Genomic DNA, 18,344 nt, shown 5'->3' on the forward strand with positions numbered 1-18,344 from the left:
AAGGATGCTGCCACTCTCCTGAGAGCCATCTCCTTCTATACGACCCACCTCAGAATACCACCCCCAGAGTCAGGTTCAGGCATCGGCTGCCTTCCCCTGGCATCATGGAAGGAGACTTTAGGCTGGGGATCAGTGATGACTCTGCAGGATTCATCACATTACCTTCCCCAAATGTCGCAGCCTCCCGCTCTAGGGTCATTGGTTTTGAAGGAACAAATTGCCTTCCTCATATGAGGAAGAGGTTTCTGAGTATGAATTTCCCAATTCCAAACAGGGTCTGTTGATGGAAATACTTCTTTCTCCCATAAGTCAACTGGACAACAGGGAAGGGAGGCTTTAATAGCATTCTGAAAGTCTTTCTAAATTGGAAAAATCTGTACCAATAATGGTCTCTTCTGGTAACCCTGGAAGGATGGCTGCATTGATTTTAGTAGCATCTCCTTGAACCATGATAGTTACTGGGGTTCTATGGAAAACCTATTCATCCCCATGTACACATGTCACTCTAATTGGGTTTCCTTTTTTGTGATTCCTGGAGGATATTAAATCAGATCTTATAGCAGTGTGCTTCCTCAATCAATTAGGCTCCGACTGGGATTGCATTAACTGTGACATAATCATAATCAGTCTCAAAGGTATTACTAGCAAGGTATAAATTGCAAGTAATTTCTATTTCCTCCTCTCCCTCATCTTCCTCCCCATCATTTATTTGATCTCCTTTGGTACTTCCTTCTTATTAGAAAGACAATTTCGGGCTATAAATCGAGATTGCCTGCATGAGAAACAGACTAATGGGATACGCTTTTGTGGTTGCATCTCTTCAGTTCCTATCTCACCTTTAACTACTCCAGGTCTCTTTTCTCCCCATAAAGATTCTTTCATCATGGTTTTGGGTAAATGATTCTGATTTCCTTCATTAAAAGGGTTTCACAAGGGCAATCCTTTCCTGTCTCTTTTACCTTTGTCTACTTCATGAAGGCTTCGAACATGGCGGTTAGCTTCTACAAAACTTTAGGCTGTTTCAACACTAAAGTTTAAACTGGGTTTGTTCAATTGTAGAATATCTTTCTGTAAGGGAACTACAGAATTCACAAACTGTTCTATGGTTAGGATCTCTAATATTTCTGGTAAAGTTGTTTTCCTAACCATAGGGATAGGGTATTCTGTATTCTAGCTGATAGTTCCACTGGTAATTCATCTGCATTTAACTTAATACTCTGAAGTTTCTGTTTGTAAAAGTGTTCAGTGTCAATGTGTTAAACACGTTTTAGCATGTTTGCACATCCCCGGGGTCCCTACACTTCTGCACTGGCTCTGCAGGTTATCATGTGGCTGCTGCGAGGAGCTCAGACGGGGCCAGCTTCCATTTCTCGGCAGTGTCTCATTTGGTTCCCACATCGGCTTAGAAATCCTTCACTGCCAGAACCAGTGCAGCTTTGCCGACCGCGTCTGCCTGGGCCCCGCTGCACACCGTTCACCTCTCTGTTATCAGAGCTCCTCCTTTCCGGTCCGGTGCTGGCAGACAACTCCTCCTCCTCTCCCCACGGTTCTTCTCCGTGGGATTGCCTCCACCACCGGTCTCGCTTCCTGCACTCTGCAGAATTTCTCCTCTCTCCTTCATTCCTTTTTCTGCAGGTGATCTCTGAGTTTAATTGTCCCGTGCAGCTGATTAGGTTCATGACAACTTGACTGCACATTACTCATAGCGTCACATTTCCCCCATATGGAAGTCTTGCTCCTCTTCCTCTTCGCAGTACCTAAGGCTTTCTGGGACTTGGAGTCTCAGGAAGTTTCAACTGATTTTAAGTCATATTGTTGAACAGTTGCATTTAAAATCACCATGACCATCAGATGTTTCATATATTCTAAGTTCAGCATGTACACATGAAGATATAATAAGCTTTTGTTTAAGCGAAGTGGCTTTCTGAGTTTTACAATTAGATGGCTCTGAATAATGACAGCAGGCCATTAACAACTCAGGAATGAAGTGATCTTCCTTGCAAAAAGAGAAGTATGCCACTGCTCTCCTGTTGGAGTGATATCTGCTTAACGTTTTATTCCAGGCAGATTGAATGTTTATCTGAAGGTCTTTTCCAAAAAGATGGAGGACAGAAGATGTGTCCTAAACCTGAGGAATGCTTTCCTAAAATTTCCTTTTTGTTCTTTGTGGCTGATTTTCTTCATCTAGTCTTGTACGAAGAAAGAGTAAAGTATTTACAGAGAATCAACCAGACCTTTAACAATACAATCTGCAATGCAAAAATGACGCTTGTTTCATGACCACAGTAGCAGTATACTTCTACATTTTGGGCAGTTGTGTGCGAAACCCTTGGAATTCAAGGTGCCTTAAGTTAATCATTAGGACAATATGTATGATGTTTCGGCTCTGCCACTCAAGACAACTGGAAAGAATATGAAGTTGCACAAATATGTGATTCTCATTACTATTATGGGTGTTTGCAATATCAGGTAGACGGGAAAGGATATAGTCCGTCTGATTGTGCCTGGAAACCAGCCATGGCTATTCATAACCCTATATTGGTGAAATGTTTCCATTGGTCATGTCCATGAAAGCCTGGTCCTCTTCCCCCACACATTGAGGGCATACTGTCAGGAAAAGACATTAGTCCTGGTCACAGTTGCACCATTGGAGGAGAGCCACTATTTGCGCTGTCTTGCCATCTCCAATATGGAGACGAGATGCTCCTTCCTTTAGTACTCTGGTCTGCTTTGCAGTCTTTTCCAAGATGGTTCCCTCATTCCACCACATGTTTGAATCTGAACACCACAGTGAAGGTGTAGCAAATATAAACAATGGCAACTGTGAGAACAGTGCGTTGCTTTGCTCCTAATCTCTGATGCTGTGATTCCTGTGTTTCCTGCTACTCTATTCCTTTTGCTTCTGCTCGCCTCTGCCTTCTGTCCTGGTCTTCCTATTTTACCTTTCCCGGTTCCTGCTGATGGTACTAGTCCCGTTAATCTTCCTTGCTTCTGTTTTCTATTCTCTATCCTGTTCCTGGTGATCAATCCACCATCGGCTGCCTATAGTGTGCTCCTCGAAATCGCATCACTGTTACAAGGGTTTTCTTGTCCCGGAGGGTTTGCCTTGAGTGTTTCTTTTGGTTAACACGGCCTCCTGTTCTAATTCAGGAGGTCGGATATCCTTAGGGGTTCATTCTGAAGCATCCCCCTATGGTGTACCTGCATTCAGGTCAATGCTCGCTAATAGCTTTGACAAAGCTATCAAAACCTGCATTCTTCGTAAATGGGTGAATCCCAAAGTTGAACAAATACAAATAGAAGCTTTAGTTCATTCCTTGCAGGTGCCTGGCAGTTAAAGAATGACACATTATCATTTAAATCTTTGAAAAATGTTGAATATATCTTTGTGATTATGCTAACTTGTGCTTCAAGCAGAATGTCCCCTTCTTTAGAGCAATGCACTGTGAACAGAATATACGGGGGGAGGGGAAGTTTTGTTTTAAGAAGTACTGAATTCAATAAAATATGTTTACACTAGACGGCGAAGGTATTGTATTGCTCTCCTCCGAAAAGTGCACAGAACCATAAATCACCAATGCAATTATAGAGCAAATACTTTGAACCATAAACAGACAGACACAATAACTCACAACCACGCACTCTTTAGAAGATAATCAGTTCTTTACGGCTATTTATTCAAAGCTTTCACGTACATAGAAATAACTTGTAAAAATAACAAGGACATAGATCACAGAAGAGGTAAAGAAGTCAAAAAGAAATACATCACTGTGAGCGTAATAGAATTCCTCATCTCGTCCAGAAGCGGCTGGAAGACCCCGGGAACAGCCAAGCCGAGAGCACCACAGCTCACAGGAAGGCCGGATGTAAGCGTCCTTCTCCGGCTGAAGTCTCACCTGACCATCTCCGGGCTTCCGCATATATACACACTCCACAAAGGGGAGTTAATTATCGAACATTCTGGAAATTGCACTTGCGCAGTTGAGGAACAGCCGTCGGTTGCCAGCTGGGTCAATCGAGAGCTCCCCCCAAGAAGCGCAGGGCCTCCCTTCTCTAAAAACATGCTCCACGGAGAACAGTAGCAAGCTATGACAACGTTAGCTTTCCCAGCAGAAATGGCCTTGACTGCATACCAGGTTTGGAAAAGCATGTTTGTCTCAGCACTGTGAATCTAACTCTCAGCAAAATGTGTGCAGCGTTTCACTGCGGTATGAAGTAAATATCCAACATGGCTCAGAGCGCTCCCAGAATGCATTGCGCACTCGCGCCATTTTGGATCAAGCATAACAATTCCACCCTTTGGATATTTATCTTCCATATCCCGGTGGCACAGGAACCGGCCTCTGAAACCTACGAAAGGTTAATACTAAATTGGGAATACATTGAATGCAACAACAAGCAGCAATTATAATAGTCAATATAATAAAAATGCAAGCAAAAATGTAACGTAGTGTACCCCCAATATCAGATATTCATGAAAATAATCAATCCCACCAATTTCTATTACGATCTTGAGACACTTGAGAAATAAGATCCCTCAAACCTCGAATATGACTTTCAATAGATCGTGAGTGGTCACTTAAATTGAAACAACACATACCTTCAAAGGCATTACACCCTAAATTATGTTTTAGCAATAGATAATCAACAGCAGCTCTGTTCTGCAAAGTTGCTTTTCTAATAACTTGACTATCAAGGAGTAATTCTTCTAAAGCCTGCGAAGTATGATTAAGACTTTTAACTACTAAACACGCTAATTTCATCAAAGATTTGTAACCTCCAGCAGCTAAACCCCAACCTCCCACTAATGAAAGGGTTAATTCTAGAACCTCAGCTTCTGATAACAGATGTACATGTGAATCACAGTCAGGAGATAAACCTACAGATTCAAAAGTTGACCTTTTACCTCGAGTTATCGCTGAGTGTAAAGGAAACATCATTAGTCCTAATCGAGTTCAAGCACATGGACCTCCAGAAATGTTAGCTGGAATATAAGTATATGTAATGTTACCACATGAAAAGAGCCATCCTGTTGGAAGTTTCACATGATTCAAATGACTAGCAGTTATCACTGTATGATTACAGGACATAGTGTTATTTACACTGGTGCATTTGCGTGACATTCGCGAACATAGTCGCCTCTCGAACAGGGTATGATTGTACCGATTGGTTAACCCGATTTGTCGGCATTTGCCAATTTCTTGTGCTTTGCACGTCATAATATAACACACATCACCTTGAGTTGTATTGTAAGTAATAACACGTGTCAAATGCCTCCATTTCCTGTCAGTCTCTTGGCAGAACCGACAGTATTCGTAAACTGAAAAAGATTGTCTAATGTCTGAGTCTTGAACTAAAGAATCATTATGTGTGACGCCGAAGATATGCTTTAAAACCGGAACAGGCGTCGGCACCACTACTAAACACGTAGTCAATAAAGCTTCAGCATTGGGCACATCAGTAAGACAAAAGTGTGATATGTTCAGTACTTGCCGTGCCAGATATATCCACATATTCTCCTCTTGGGTAATCATAGGAGAGTGTTTCCGTCTTCCTACAAACGACTCTTGCACGGATGGCAACAAGGTTGCTGTCACTTACTCCTGGTGTGTTTGTCGCATTTCACGAATCCATGTCTTCGGTCTGGCGGGCTTTTCGGCACTGGCATAGGGCTGCTTGGGGACAACATTATTCATCACTATCAGTAACCCCTTGATCACTGGCACAGATGTGACATTGTTCTTTGGTAACAGCAGACTGTTTAATTCGCCCAAATGGAGTCCATTTAGTGCCACAGTTACACCAACCAGACCCAGGATCTACAGAGCAAACCCAGAAAAGAGATATCAGTGTTGCACATCACTCTGTCAGGTAACATTTGTCTGTGGGTACATATTGCCATTTCTTTCTACCAGGCTCCATAACTAAAACTACTTTATCTTTGCCTGATGCAATGACATCTGCGGGCACTGGTGGGCCACTTGGCTTTTCCACGCACACCTTTGCACCCGGTACCATACTGTCTGAAGAGCAAAAACTGCGATCCCGATGGGTAGTTAATACTGTAGGAGGCGCCCCCTTCTTAATCATGGACAACTTAATGGGAATGACTATCAACTGGGCCACTCTATCACCCTTGTGTATTGATAACAATTGATCCCCACTATTCATTAGGATGACTTTAATCTCGCCTTGGTAATCAGCATCAATCACCCCTCCCAACACTTGAAGTCCCTTCATTGCTAGGCCAGATCTAGGGGCAATCCATCCCATATACTCTGGGGGAATCTGTACTCCAATCCCTGATTCAATTACAACTATTCCTCTTGGATCTAATCTGATTTCTTCATGGGAATGCAAGTCGACCCCTGCTGACTCTGGAGTTGCTCGATAGGGAGCAAAAGAGCCTGGAGTAATTTCCCAGTATAATAGTGTTTCTCTGACTAAATTGGGTTGAACCTGTAAAGTAGGAGTCATTAATCGCATCAAAGGAGTTTCATGTTCATACAGAGGCCTATTGTTTAACACTTGCACCGCATCAAACACACAATCACGCCAGCCTGCCAAACTGCTGCCTCCAGATTTGCGCAACTGTTCTTTCTGTAACCCATTCATTTGTTCAATTAACCCTGCCGCAGCTGAATGGTAGGGAACGTGATAGATCCACTCAATGCTCTTATCCTGACAAAACTCTTGGATTAATTTGAAATGTGACCCATTGTCACTTTGAATCTGCAAAGGCACTCCATAATGTAATATGATCTGATCGAACAACCTGATGGTGTTCAATTGGGTTGCCCGTTTGCACGGCAAAACCATCATATATCCCGAGTATGTATCCAAAATAGTGCATGCATACTGACAACCTCTACTCATTGGCATAGGACCGATAAAATCAATCTGCCAAATTTGACCTGGTAATTTTCCTCTTCTCAATGTGCCTCGAACAATTTGAGGTATAGGTCTATGCAATTGGTGTTGGCACACAGGACATTGCAAAATTATTGTTTTCACTACTTCTAAAGGAAGACTGATGCCTCGAGCTTGTGCGCACCTGATAGCCTTTTCTCCAAGGTGCCCACATTTCTGATGGGCCCATTTGGCCAACCCCTCCATATCGTCTTCCCGAGCCTCTGCATCCACTGAGGAAATCTTGGTGTGTTCATCTGCAACAGAATTAAACCAACGTTCTAATGAATCTGTGGCACAATGCGCGTCAACATGATATACAGTGACTTCACTTTGTTAAAACATTTCTGCAATATCCTGCCACCGTTCCTTTCCCCACAACTCTTTTGAATGAATCTTCCATCCATTCTTTTGCCAAGTTGGCAACCACACTGCCAATCCATTCGCCACTGACCATGAATCTGTGTACACATAACACTGACCAGGGGTCTCTTGTTTCAGTGCTTGGTAAACTGCGTAAAGGTCTGCGAACTGACTGCTCTTTCCTTTCCCTGTCGCTGTCAACATTTTTTTTGTTTTTTGTTTTGGGATTGTACAACACCGCTTTCCAGTACCGCTCAGTTCCCACATATCGAGCTGAACCATCCGTGAACCAAGCATGCTCTGTTTGCTCCACGGTCAAATCGCTGTAAGGTACTCCCCATTTCACGGGAGACTCACGTTTTTCAGGCACTTCCGGTGGTATATAATCTGAGGGCGGTATGTTGGCTACCTGCTCATGTAATTTCTCTACTCCATCCTTTCCTGATTTGGCTCAGTCTTGAATATACCATTTCCACTTAATTATGCTGGCTTCTTGAGCATGTCCTATACGATGTGTTTTAGGAGAGCTCAGTACCCACTGCATGATTGGTATTTCAGGTCTCATAAATACACCGTGACCCACCGTCATCTGCTCAGTATCAACAAGAGCCCAATAACATGCCAGCAATTGCTTCTCAAACGGAGTATATGAGTTACCAGCATCGGGTAACTTACGACTCCAAAACCCTAATGGCACACGTTTCCTGTCTTGTTTTTGCCACACACTCCGGTTAGCCTAATTGTCTTGCACAGACACATTTAATTCCACTTCGTCTTCCTTCAAGAGCCATAAATCAAGCACCTGCTGCACTGTGTCTTTCACCATCTCAAAGGCTTTCTGCTGCTCTTCCCCCCACTGAAACTCCTATTTCTTTCGTGTCACCTTGTAGAGGGGGGCCAATATCTGCCCTAAATGCGGAATGTGCTGTCTCCAAAACCCAAACAGTCCCATGAACCGCTGAGCTTGCTTTTTGTTTGTTGGAGTGGTGAATTCAAGTATTTTCTGTCGAGCTTTTGGCACCATTTCCCGATGCCCATGATGCCACTGAATCCCTAGGAATATCACTGTTTCAGCTGGACCTTGAATTTTATTCAGATTAATCTGCCACCCTTCCTTTTTCAATCCTTCCATAAGGACATCTAGCTGACTTTGCACACTGTGCTCATCCTTGCCCTGGATCAAAATATCATCAATGTAATGAGAGATTTGTATGTCAGGTTTGCACGGTATCTTGTCTAAGTGTTCTGCCACCAGCCGGTGACAGATAGTCGGGCTGTGCATGTACCCCATGGGTAGTCTCGTGAAAGTGTACTGACGTCCACCCCACGAAAATGCAAACTGTTCTTGACACTCGTCAGCAATTGGCACGGAGAAAAATACATTAGCTAAATCGATCACTGCATACCAAGTCCCCTCGAACTTTTGGACATTTTCAATCAAGGTAATAGCATTGGGGACTGTGGGCACTACGGGAGGAGTGTGTTTATTCAACTCCCTGTAATCCACCGTCATTCTCCATGACCCATCTCCCTTTTTAATAGGCTAGAGCGGATTGTTCCATGAGGTGGTAATAGGGCGTAATACACCCGCCTCCACGTACTCTTTAATGGTGTCTGAAATTTCCTTGTGCCCCCCAGGAATGCGGTATTGTTTCATGGCTACCCACTTGGTTGCCACTGGCACTTGCACTGGGGGTATCTTTAATTTGCCTACGGTAATGGGTGTACAGATTAATGCACTCACCCTAAACTGGTACGTTTTACCGCCAAGTCCCAAGGTTAGCCCTTCCAAAATGTCAAAGCCAATTATGTATTCAGGTATCAGGACAATCAACACTTGGTATCTCTGCCTCTTTAAGTTGCCTATTCTCATCTCCACTCGCGTTTGTACTGCAGGGGTCTCCTTTCCCAGTAAACCTGTAATCGTAAACTGTTTTCCTTTAAATCGTGTTGGATTACCATGAATCAAAGAGGCCTCCGCCCCGGTGTCTATCAATGCTCGCAGCCCTTGTGTATTTCCTGGCCCCCAAAAAATCTTAACATCAACATGAGGCCGCCTATCCACCTTTATGTGGGCAGACGCTGCCGGAGCTTGGCCGAAGCCCTAGTCAAACTTCAAATGAGTGTGACTCGACTGCGCCTCTAGCATCGCACTCACCACCTTTCTCAAATCAGCGTATGTCGGCTGGTACGGGGAAGGTGTCCCCATAGACCCTTCGTCTTGTTCTTCCGCAGGGGGAGCAGAAGGTGAGGTTTCCCCCTGTGGCGTAGTGACTACTTGTTTCTTAACGTGTTTATAGCGCTCTTTGGCTGCAAGTCCTCGTTTTTTGTATAATTCATACATTACTTTGGTCTCAATGCCATCAATTTCCTCATGTGGCACACCATCTTTTAACAAAGCCAAAAACATGTCTTTTCGGGACACTCGGGAGTCTCTGCTATCTTGCCACCTGCCTTTGGTTCTTCTCTCACTACGCCCCTCTCTCTCCCGTGGCTTGTTATCGCTCTTATCCCACTCTCCCAAATCTGCAAGTTGCTGAATGGCATCTGCTACCTCATCAGTAGCCTTGCCCGTCATACCTACGAGCAAAGTCATAATGACACTTTTGTATGCGGGTGGCGCAGTTATAATCACCATGTTTCGGGTTGAAACTGAGAGCGGCACGGCTCCCATGTGATCAGGAGCATGTGAATCGCCTCTTTCATACCATGCTCTCTGACTTTTTGAATTGCTTCTCTCAACGTATACCACTTCGTTTCTTCACTGGGCCAATCTGTGGTAATAGGGTATTTACGGTTACATGCTTGGGCTACCAGGTGCAACAAAGACACCTGCGTATCTTGACCATTTGTGTCAGGGGGCGGTCCTGTTCTTAAGACCTCCTGTACATTGGTGTCAATTGACAGGGGTAAAAAACGCGGTGAATCAGTAGAATCTACCAACAACCCTGCAGCACCCCATTTAGCAATCTCACCATCCATGTCAATAAAGCTTCCCCTGATTTTTGCCTTAAAAGGGTAATAATTTCCCCAACCTCCTGTTGTGTGTAATCCTCAAAAGTGGTTAAATCCACAATACCACCACCAGGGTTCTGCGGGTGTGGTCCGGCCCGCCGTCTTCTAAAAGGCTTAGCTGCCACTGTTTTCTGTTTCACCTCTGGTTTGGGGACAGACTCATCTGCAGAACTACTTTCTAGACTGGTCGAATCAAAAATATCACCATCCCACTTATCCGGATCCCAGTCTATGCCAGCTGTAGCGATTACAGTTGCCACCTTTCTTTAGTTGACCCCTCCCCGCCTTTTCCTATACTTATACCGGGCTACTCGGACTGCTGCCCTGTCTGCCACCGCCTGATATGTGTCGGCCTTATCTTTAAACAGTTTCATTTGAATCTGCTGCATTAACGCAGTCTGCCGTTCTGCAGCTAGCTCTCTCTCTAATCGCAAGACCTCATTTTTCACTTCCACCTTCATTTGATGTATTTTCCTATAAGCTTGCAAAAGAAGCCAACCTCGCCTACCTAATGCCGCACATTCTTTGCCACGCTCTACTGGAACTTGTTGCAAGCATGCAATTACATCAGCCGGATCGGCATCTCCCAATCCTTGATCCCAAGTTTCACTTAAACCGGCACCACATTGCCACGCCTGAGCCAATTTATCATATGGACTCTTAGTCCAACCTGGAATAACAACATCAGAACAGTCACCGTGCCGGAGGAGCCTGAGAAGGTCGGAAAGAAAAACCGCAGCGTTTTCCAACACAATAACGTTGTATTTATGTTTGCGGTCGCTTCAAAAGCGACCGCAAACATAAATACAACGTTTTTAAAGCTGTGGTTTTATTTCTAAGTTTTCCGGGCTCCTCCAGCCCGGAGGAGCCTGAGAAAAAAAAACGCAGCTAGTGCTTATTTTTTTTAAAAAAAATAAATAGCACTTACCGAGATTCAGCTGCAGCTTTCCTGCTCTGGTCTCCGGTCCCCGTCCTCCGCCTACAGCACTAATGAAGGGAAAGCCACCCAGCGGTACCTTTTGTTTACTAGAGCAGGCTGGCTTTTCCTTCATTAGTGCCGCAAAAGCCAGCACAAAATGGATGCGCCCATGTGCTTGCTTTTGCGAATTTTGAGCTTGAATAGCTCAAAATTTTACATAGGAAGTTTTAAAACAGAGAATGCTAGTATTTTTTTTTTTATGTTGCCTATTTTTTAAATAACATTTTTTACTAGACCATCCCTTTAATTGTCGAACATTCTGGAAATTGCACTTGCGCAGTTGAGGATCAGCCGTCAGTTGCCAGCTGGGTCAATCGAGAGCTCCCCCCAAGAAGCGCAGGGCCTCCCCTCTCTAAAAACACGCTCCACGGAGATCAGAAGCAAACCATAACAACGTTAGCTTTCCCAGCAGAAATGGCCTTGATCGCATACCAGGTTTGGAAAAGCATGTTTGTCTCAGCACTGTGAATCTAACACTCAGCAAAATGTGTGCAGCGTTTCACTGCGGTATGAAGTAAATATCCAACATGGCTCTGAGCGCTCCCAGAATGCATTGCGCACCCGCGCAGTTTTGGATCGAGCATAAATCAAGCTTAACAGGTATGTAAAAGAGTATTTTTTATTTTTTTTTATTTATGGAAGGGCACCTTGTACAGCTGACTGGGACTCTAAAGAAAAGTTGATGTTTATGGGGGATGTTTTTGAACCAGGAGATAAAACATGAACTTGTGAGGAAGTGAACTGACAACAGTTAATCAAAAATGTAATAAAAATATAGTTAGAATGTTGCACAATTCATTGTATGCCTGTGAGTATGGACATGCTTTTCTTTGGCTTTTCTACAGAAAATGATTGTTACCTATGTCTGTAAGCATCACTGTGCATGATTGGGTTGCAAGAAGGACTTTCGTCTAGCATACATTTAACGTTTGCTGTGAGTTAATGAAAACTGGACTAATGATAAATAGAAAAGTAGAAGACTAATAATAATTATCTAATGTTGCTAAGATTTTATTTTTACTGCGCTCAACACGACCATAGTCGTCTTACAGCACAAGGGCTTGGATGAAAAGCAATGTGTAGCGCCTCCCCCAGAGGTCATCAGACCAAGGTCTGTGAAGAAGAAGAGAGGAAGAAGGTGAGGGAAAGGGAATAGTCATACCTAAAATAGCAACAACTGATTTCTGTGAATGTGAACAGAATATAAAAATGCGTCTAGTCAACAGACGCTTGAAGAATGCTGGTAGACGTATCAAAAGTCAGTAGGGACCACCATATTGTCTGAACTTAATACCTGTATTTTGCGACTAGAGAAAACATAACATTGAGGATAAATAGCGTTCGAAAGCTTCAAAGTGAGGATTGGCTGTTTCAACAGAAAGTGAAATTATGACAGATTTTTGGCAGGTGTGTATTTAGGAATAAAAAAAAAACACTGAACGCACATGGTGTGGCTCCTTTAGTAAAATTGTAGACCGTTTGCGCAAAATTTCAAAAATTCTCCCACTTCGATTAGTGTATGGATGACGTGTTTGTTAATATTTAGTTTAGACACCAAAAGTGAGTTTGTCTGTTTTCCTGCTCTTAGTCGAGCTTTGTTTTGGACCTACCTGGATTCTTTTTTACAGTGTGTGACCATATGTCACTGCAGCTGCATTTTCCAATTCCTATTCTGTACAATAGGTGTGCTTCATGCTAATGTTTCATTGTTTTACAATGACCACTTCAAGCACGAAGGGGGGCATTATTCTTACTTTATTTAATAAAAGAGTTGTGTGTACGGTTTGGAGTCAAGTATATATACCTACAAGTCCAGACAATCTATTTTCATTGTTCTATGGTACATTGTTAGACAAATAATAAATGTATTGTTATACTAGTGACTCTCATACATCTGTAGTTAATCTTCTGTAAGTCATTATTACCAGCATATCATCAATAAAACACTCCCAATAGTTCACAAATTCATTCCAATAGTATGGTCTGTTTGCTTTGCTGCTTCCTCCTTCTATTGACTCGTGGATATTTTATTTGTATACGTTTGTCTTTGCTACTTCCTACTTAAATTGCTTCTTGAATATGTTGCATACATATGTAAAGCAAAATTAGGTTGCTAGTATTCATTGTGAAAATAGTTAAACTGAGCTCTACAACTATTAGCAGGCATGCATGTCTCACCTCCGACAGCTGCTCGCCCCCGTGATGTTTTACAAAGTATAAGGATATGCTCTCTCAATGCCAGAAGGTTTGCAGAACTTGGGCTTTTTTAGATTCAGAAGGCTGACTGCCAAGCGGATCCCAGAGCAGCAAAACGATGGTATTTGGATGGATCTTTGGATGGATTAGTGAGGCCATCTTCTTTCGCGCTTTGCGTTGCTGGCTGGATCGAGAGTGACTTTCTTGAACAGAGGCTTGAAGATGCATGTGCAAGGTTAACTGGACCACTTCCATGTTTAAAAGATTGGTTTCTGAGATTAGTTATGGGAGTGACCAAGATAGATGTAAACTCTTTGAATGTGTGCAAGGTAAGATATTACTGCTCTATAGTCGTATAGGGAAGCTTTAGGTCTCACTGTGAGAGAGAAGGCAGAATGTGGTCTTTAGTGTGTTTTCCTGAGTCTTTTGGGTGCTTGAAATGAGGGTGTTGCTTTCCTGTCATTTAATACAGTAGTGATTTTGTCATGGGAGAGTTTGGATATGTGATTAGACATTCCTAAGCTCATTCATTTTTTCTGTCTAGAAATCTTTCAGTAGGACATTGAGACATTGGTAGGTTTGCAAATAATTGTCTACAAAGAGCGGTGTCTCTGCATTTTTCTGGGGTCGCTTCGTTTGAGCTTGAATGTTGTTTGTGACCAAATCTTTGTTCAGTGTTCAATATCTGAGAGAGTTGTTACTCGGCTATTCTTTAAGAGACTGCTGGATGCATTGTGATTTAGTCAGCCAAGTCTGTGATGCTAATAAAAGTATTGTTGAGGCAGGGAGCAGGAGAGTAATAATTATAGACTGCCTCCACAAACACGCACACTCCAAAAGATAATAGTACTGTTGGCTCCATCAAGGCCAAACTGTAGGCAGCTTTTTCTGTTTTGTCTATTTATTTTAATTCCATGACGTTTTTATTTAGGGTTTATTTAAAGGTATTTGATTTCATTCTGCTTTTAGGCCTACGTATAGAGTTTTGGCAATGTGATTGGATGCTAACCAATAGATGCACATTGATTGAACTGATAAAAACCGAGGAGAATCGATCATTTGTAAGGATTGACTTGATTCTCCAAACAAACTCTTTGATGTTTGAGCTGGTTCAAATCTTGAGTTCCTTGATTGGAACTATGATTTGGAGTAACCGCTGAAACTGAATACCCATCCCCTTGCCTCTGCATTCCACACACCCCTCATCCCTTCTTCTTGGCTCTCCTTCGATCCTGCTCTTTAATTGTTCGTAAATACCTTCCCTTGACGGCAACCCCCAACAATGCACCTGTTATATATGTTAATACTTGTTCCCTAATTGTGACCCCGAGGTTGGGTCCTTATGCTTCTCATACTTTTATGTACCTATAAATGCTTGATCATTTCTCACAATTATTCATGTGCTTATGATTTTGCTTGCTTAAATCTTGCATGTATATTTATCGTGCATATCGTATACATTTTGTACAATGTAACATGTGCAATGTTCCTCTCCCACACCTGGCCTCTTACCCACTGGCTTATTCACAACACTGTATTTGTAACATGTAGATACCTTCCTCTGATTGCAACCCAAGCTTCTTGAGATAGCTTCTCAAGTTTCTTCTTGCGATCATCTGACAATCGCGTAAAATCTCGGTTTCCTTGCATGCCCATAGTTTGTATATTGTACTACATAACATATCTCCCCCGAATGCGCGGTACCACTGTGAACCGGGGCATGTACTGCTAACCCCTCTCTGCGCTTTGAAGTGGTCCCACTACAACCTGAGCTTTAGGAAACCTGAAAATCAATAAATGTAATTGAATTGAACTATGAACTATAAACTATATGTTCAGTCTTGAATGCAAAGATAGAACTCGATCCACTTTGCAAAAGCTGAGTCGGCTTTATTCTCGATCAGAGGCGTAGACCGGGTACGGGCTGAGCAGTCAAGGCTCACCCAAAACCTGTAAATGCCCACTCAGCACTACTGTGTGCGCATTTACAGATGTTAGTGTCACTGCAACGAGCCCAACTACATTAGCTTCACGCCCCACTTGTTAGACAATCCTGGCTATGCCCCTGCTCTCGATACTTCCGTATGTGGGCATCAGGGCTCTGCATCCACTAGTCCTTACTCCTCGTTTATTCAGGTTGAAAACTGGCACTCCTGGAGCATTCCCTTGGCTCATCCTCCCAAGGTTCCATGCATAACAGCATTCCACGCACCCTATGCTGCCTATTCACACACACTTCATGCACACATAAGGCAACAACCTCTCCCTTCCCTTCTTGTCATTTGAACCTGTCGGGTGGCGATTGGACTGAGAATCTCCCGAGGAACAAAGCTGAAGTCCAAAGTGGTGATTGGTTTTATTCATCATGAAAAGCAAAATGCAAACATAAATATAAACATTTCATAATCTAGCCCTTGTATTTGAAAAGTGAAGAAAAAAAATGTATTAAACGACAGTGTTCCTTCATTCAGGTCATGTGAAACCCTCTTTTGCTTTCTTTTCTTCATAGATCATGGAGGGGGACATGTGTGAAATAGGCCCTAGCACACTGAATGCCGAGGATCTGGACATTCCGCAGGACACGCTGACCTTCTCGGTGATCACCCCTCCTTCGCATGGCATGCTGGTGAATGCTGTGTATGGCAGGGACATCGGTCGCTACAAGCAGGTCGCCCTCGTGCTGCAGCAAAACCTTCAGATCCACAGCTTTGCCCTGGAGGAGCTCAAACAAGGTCTGAGTCAGAAACATTCACACTGCTCTCTTTCTTTCTGTCAACACACTTGCCACTGAGCATGCGCCGGCTGTCTGTGGCTCATGGGTTTTCGCTGCTGTGAGGCTTGGCAGTCTTTCTGTATTCTGTTCAGGAAGCATGTGGACTGCTTTCAGCATGACTTGTGTCCTGCATTCTATGATTGACTTGGAGACATGGGAATCCATTCTTTGTTTGTGAAGGTTTTGCAATGTTAAGCCCCAGGCTTCGCAGCAGACATGTTCTGTCTGTTATGGCACAGACTTTTAAAGGGATTGCTTGCATGAGCTGCGAAGGCCCTCTTCTGGAAAACGCACACTCCTGCAGCACGTTATTGAACTGCCTTTCTATGAATAGGTATTCTTAAAAGGAATTGAGGGGGGGCATGGGGAAGCCATTTGCCAGGCGCTTCCATTGTTGTATTAACTGCCCATTGCTGGTAGCAGCTGCAAAATGGTGAGAGTACCTGAGCATATAGTACCAGTGGCTGACAAATTGCCCAATACGTACACACAAGCCAAAACTGTTGGCTTTGCCAATTCTTATTTTTAGCAGGACTTCAGTGAAGACCTGCATAGTGCTTATAAATGGAGTGCTGAAGGAAGACCCGGTTAAGGCAATTTTATTACAGCTCCAATTAAGTCATTAACTCTCAGAAGACTGCTTTGAAAAACTCTAGCAGGCACTTCGAGCACAACATTTGATGCGAAGGCTTGATGAAGTTAGCCCAAAGTGATCCCAGGAGGATGTGTTTTGGGTGGGGAGAGACACAAATGGATGAAAAGCAAAATGCAAACATCAAATATAAACAATGGTCATATGTACTAGCATGGCTATGGGCAGTCAATGGGTTGGTAAATAGCCAAACACCTACTAGCTTTGAGTCGCTCCTCATATGCCATTTCTCCCTAGCTGTGCTACAATGCAACAGTTGTGGCTTTGAAAGAATGTGTCCAAGATTAATCTACTTATTTTATTTTATTTTTTCTTAGTTTGGGGATTCCTTTTAAAAAATCAACTCATTGGGAACTGAGCATGTGCACAATCATCCCTAAGTCTGACTGCTCAGACTCCTGAATGGGCTCACCTGTAGATTCAGCACGGGTTTCCAACAGCTTTGAGCCACGCGCAGGGGAGTTGCTAGGTCTGGAAAAGACCCGGGGCTAAGGTGATGTCAGAACTGTTGGGACTGGGGGCTAGCTAGTCTTTTGGCTGCAGCTCCTGAGATTCTATCCGGGGCTACAACCAAAAGATCAGGGGCTATAGCCTCCCCCCCTAGCAACGCCCCTGGCCACGAGGTTTAGCGAATGAATTGGTCGAGTAGAGGAACAGCCTCTTCCGGCAGGAGGTCAGCCTGGCAACCAGTTAGCACTGGTCACCTAGCAGACCGTCCCTGGATGGCAGTGCACATATAGGGGGAAACGCCCTTGGGGAAGAAAATCTCCAATGATGACAGTGCAGATTCAGGATACTGGCATTAACCAAGGAGAAGAATACAAGACTATTCAGTAAACCAGCAATACATGGAAACAAACAGAATCTCATGGAGAGGAACTGGGATGAAGAAGAGGCACTGGAGTACAAGTAGAGATGAGGATTCCAAGGAGGAAGATATGACGAAGAAGAACAAGGAAAGCGGGTAAGGCAACTGAGGCAAAACGGGAGATGGAATCGGAGGCAAGGAACAATACCAAGAAGAACAGAAAAATGAACTACGGAGCGTAAATCCAAGCAAGCTGCTTTGCAACGCAAGAAACTGGTGTTCTGCAGTCCGTATGACTACCTGGAGGCAGCGTGCAACGCGTTGACATCAGAACAACTACACCGTCAACCAACGTTTCCAAAAGCCTTACGGGCGCCAAGACGACCCTGATATTTAGGATGCATGGCACCCCACCCAAGTGGTCTTACAATACATAATGTAAACTGGCATCCTATGTATAAATCTCTTTTAGGATGTCTCAACATTGGTCACTGAGACAGTATATATCAGGGGGTCTCTAACCTGCAGCTCTCCAGATGTTTTTCACTGCAACCTCCATTGACTATGCTGGTTATGAGTGATGGGAGTTGTAGTCCAAATCATTTGGCGAGTATAGGGTAGACACATGGTATATATGGTTTAATGTTAA

At 43.5% G+C, this 18,344-nt stretch overlaps 1 protein-coding gene across 6 annotated transcripts in view; it reads left to right on the forward strand.

The window, feature by feature from the left end:
* The window catches only part of LOC138545302 (FRAS1-related extracellular matrix protein 1-like), a 1,530,918-nt gene that overhangs the window by 801,668 nt on the left and 710,906 nt on the right, over nucleotides 1-18,344 (forward strand). For all 6 annotated transcript variants that reach the window (XM_069642060.1, XM_069642059.1, XM_069642062.1 and 3 more), the window contains one exon: nucleotides 15,972-16,194. In XM_069642060.1, the coding sequence (XP_069498161.1) occupies nucleotides 15,972-16,194 (223 nt within the window). The remainder of the gene's footprint in view (nucleotides 1-15,971; nucleotides 16,195-18,344) is intronic.

Source organism: Ambystoma mexicanum, chromosome 1q (genome assembly GCF_040938575.1).
Source record: "Ambystoma mexicanum isolate Mex_15411 chromosome 1q, UKY_AmexF1_1, whole genome shotgun sequence".
NCBI lineage: Eukaryota > Metazoa > Chordata > Amphibia > Caudata > Ambystomatidae > Ambystoma > Ambystoma mexicanum.